Consider the following 1159-nt stretch of genomic DNA (forward strand, 5'->3'; position numbering starts at 1 on the left):
GCCGCCCAGGAGAACCGGGAGCTCAAGGCGCTGATCTCGGAGCTCGGGCTGGGCTACAGAGAGCTGGTCAAGGACGTGGTGCTGGGAATAGAGGACATGATCGGGGCCCTTCGCGGGGAGAACGCGCACCTTCTGCGCAGGATCCGGGTCCTGGAGAGGGAGGTCGCCCTGGGGGTGAGCTCAGATGCGGAGCGTCTGGGGGGAGCAGAGCAGCGCCCCCAGGGAGAAAGCCAGGAGGCAGTGGACAAGGTGGGGGCGGTGGACAAGGTGGGGACTGTAGAAAGGGCAGTGCAGGCAAGTCCGCCGTCAGAGCCGCTGACCGCGCGAGTCCATGGGCCGCCCTTGGAGGAGGACCCGGGTCTGCCCGGAGAGAGGATGGGCCCTTCCTCGGGCACAGAGAGTCCCAGGTGCGGAGCCAGGGCGGCCACTCCGTCGCCGGCCGGGAGAAGGGCTGATGTGTCCGGTGCCCTGCGAGGAGACCTCCACGGGATGGGAGCGAAAGAGGCGGGGCAGAGGGAAGAGCAGGTGCAAAGGCCCTGGGGTGCGTTAGGGAAACCTATGTGGCTGGTGTGGAGGCCCCAGGACATGAGGAGATGGGGACAGAGGGGGATACGTGGCAGAGGGGCTGTTTCCCACCCCCCTCATCTCTTCCCTCCTAGCCTGCTCCGGCTGAGCCCACCCTGCACGGACAGACTCTCCTCCTGCTCTGTGGCTGCCCCTCGGGGCAGAGCGCCAACGCCTCCCTCCTCCCCGAGGAGCTGGCCTGGATCTCCGCGCAGAGGCCAGCAGCCGCCCCGGCCCAGGAGTCCCTCCTCCTGGTGCAGACGTCTGTGCTCCCTCCCTGGGGGCCCGCCGGGGGCCCCGCTGCCCTGCTGCTCCAGGCAGTGTTTCCAGAAGAGCCCCAAATCCAACAGGGGCTGGACACCAGGCCCCTGCCTGCTCCCCGAGCCATGGACCACCCCCCGACAAGGAGCCACGGTGGCCCCCTCTGCTGGGAGGCCCCACAGATTCCCCACCTCCGCTTTCCTGGGACAGGGCCCGACCATCCGAGCGGCCCTTGGGAGGAGGGGGGAGGAGCCCCGGAGTGGAGAGCGGAGGCGTGGGGGGCGGGGGGGACGGGGGGCAGGAAGGAGGAGGACCTCGGGGAAAGCCAGGAGGG

The 1159-nt window shown here is 69.5% G+C and overlaps 1 protein-coding gene across 1 annotated transcript in view; it reads left to right on the plus strand.

Annotated features, from left to right (window-relative positions):
• The window catches only part of LOC102244411, a 112642-nt gene that overhangs the window by 28582 nt on the left and 82901 nt on the right, over positions 1-1159 (plus strand). The window contains exon 6 of the mRNA XM_014538281.1: positions 660-1106. Within this exon, the coding sequence (XP_014393767.1) occupies positions 660-1106 (447 nt within the window). The remainder of the gene's footprint in view (positions 1-659; positions 1107-1159) is intronic.

The sequence above is a fragment of the Myotis brandtii genome, unplaced genomic scaffold (assembly GCF_000412655.1).
Source record: "Myotis brandtii unplaced genomic scaffold, ASM41265v1 scaffold188, whole genome shotgun sequence".
NCBI lineage: Eukaryota > Metazoa > Chordata > Mammalia > Chiroptera > Vespertilionidae > Myotis > Myotis brandtii.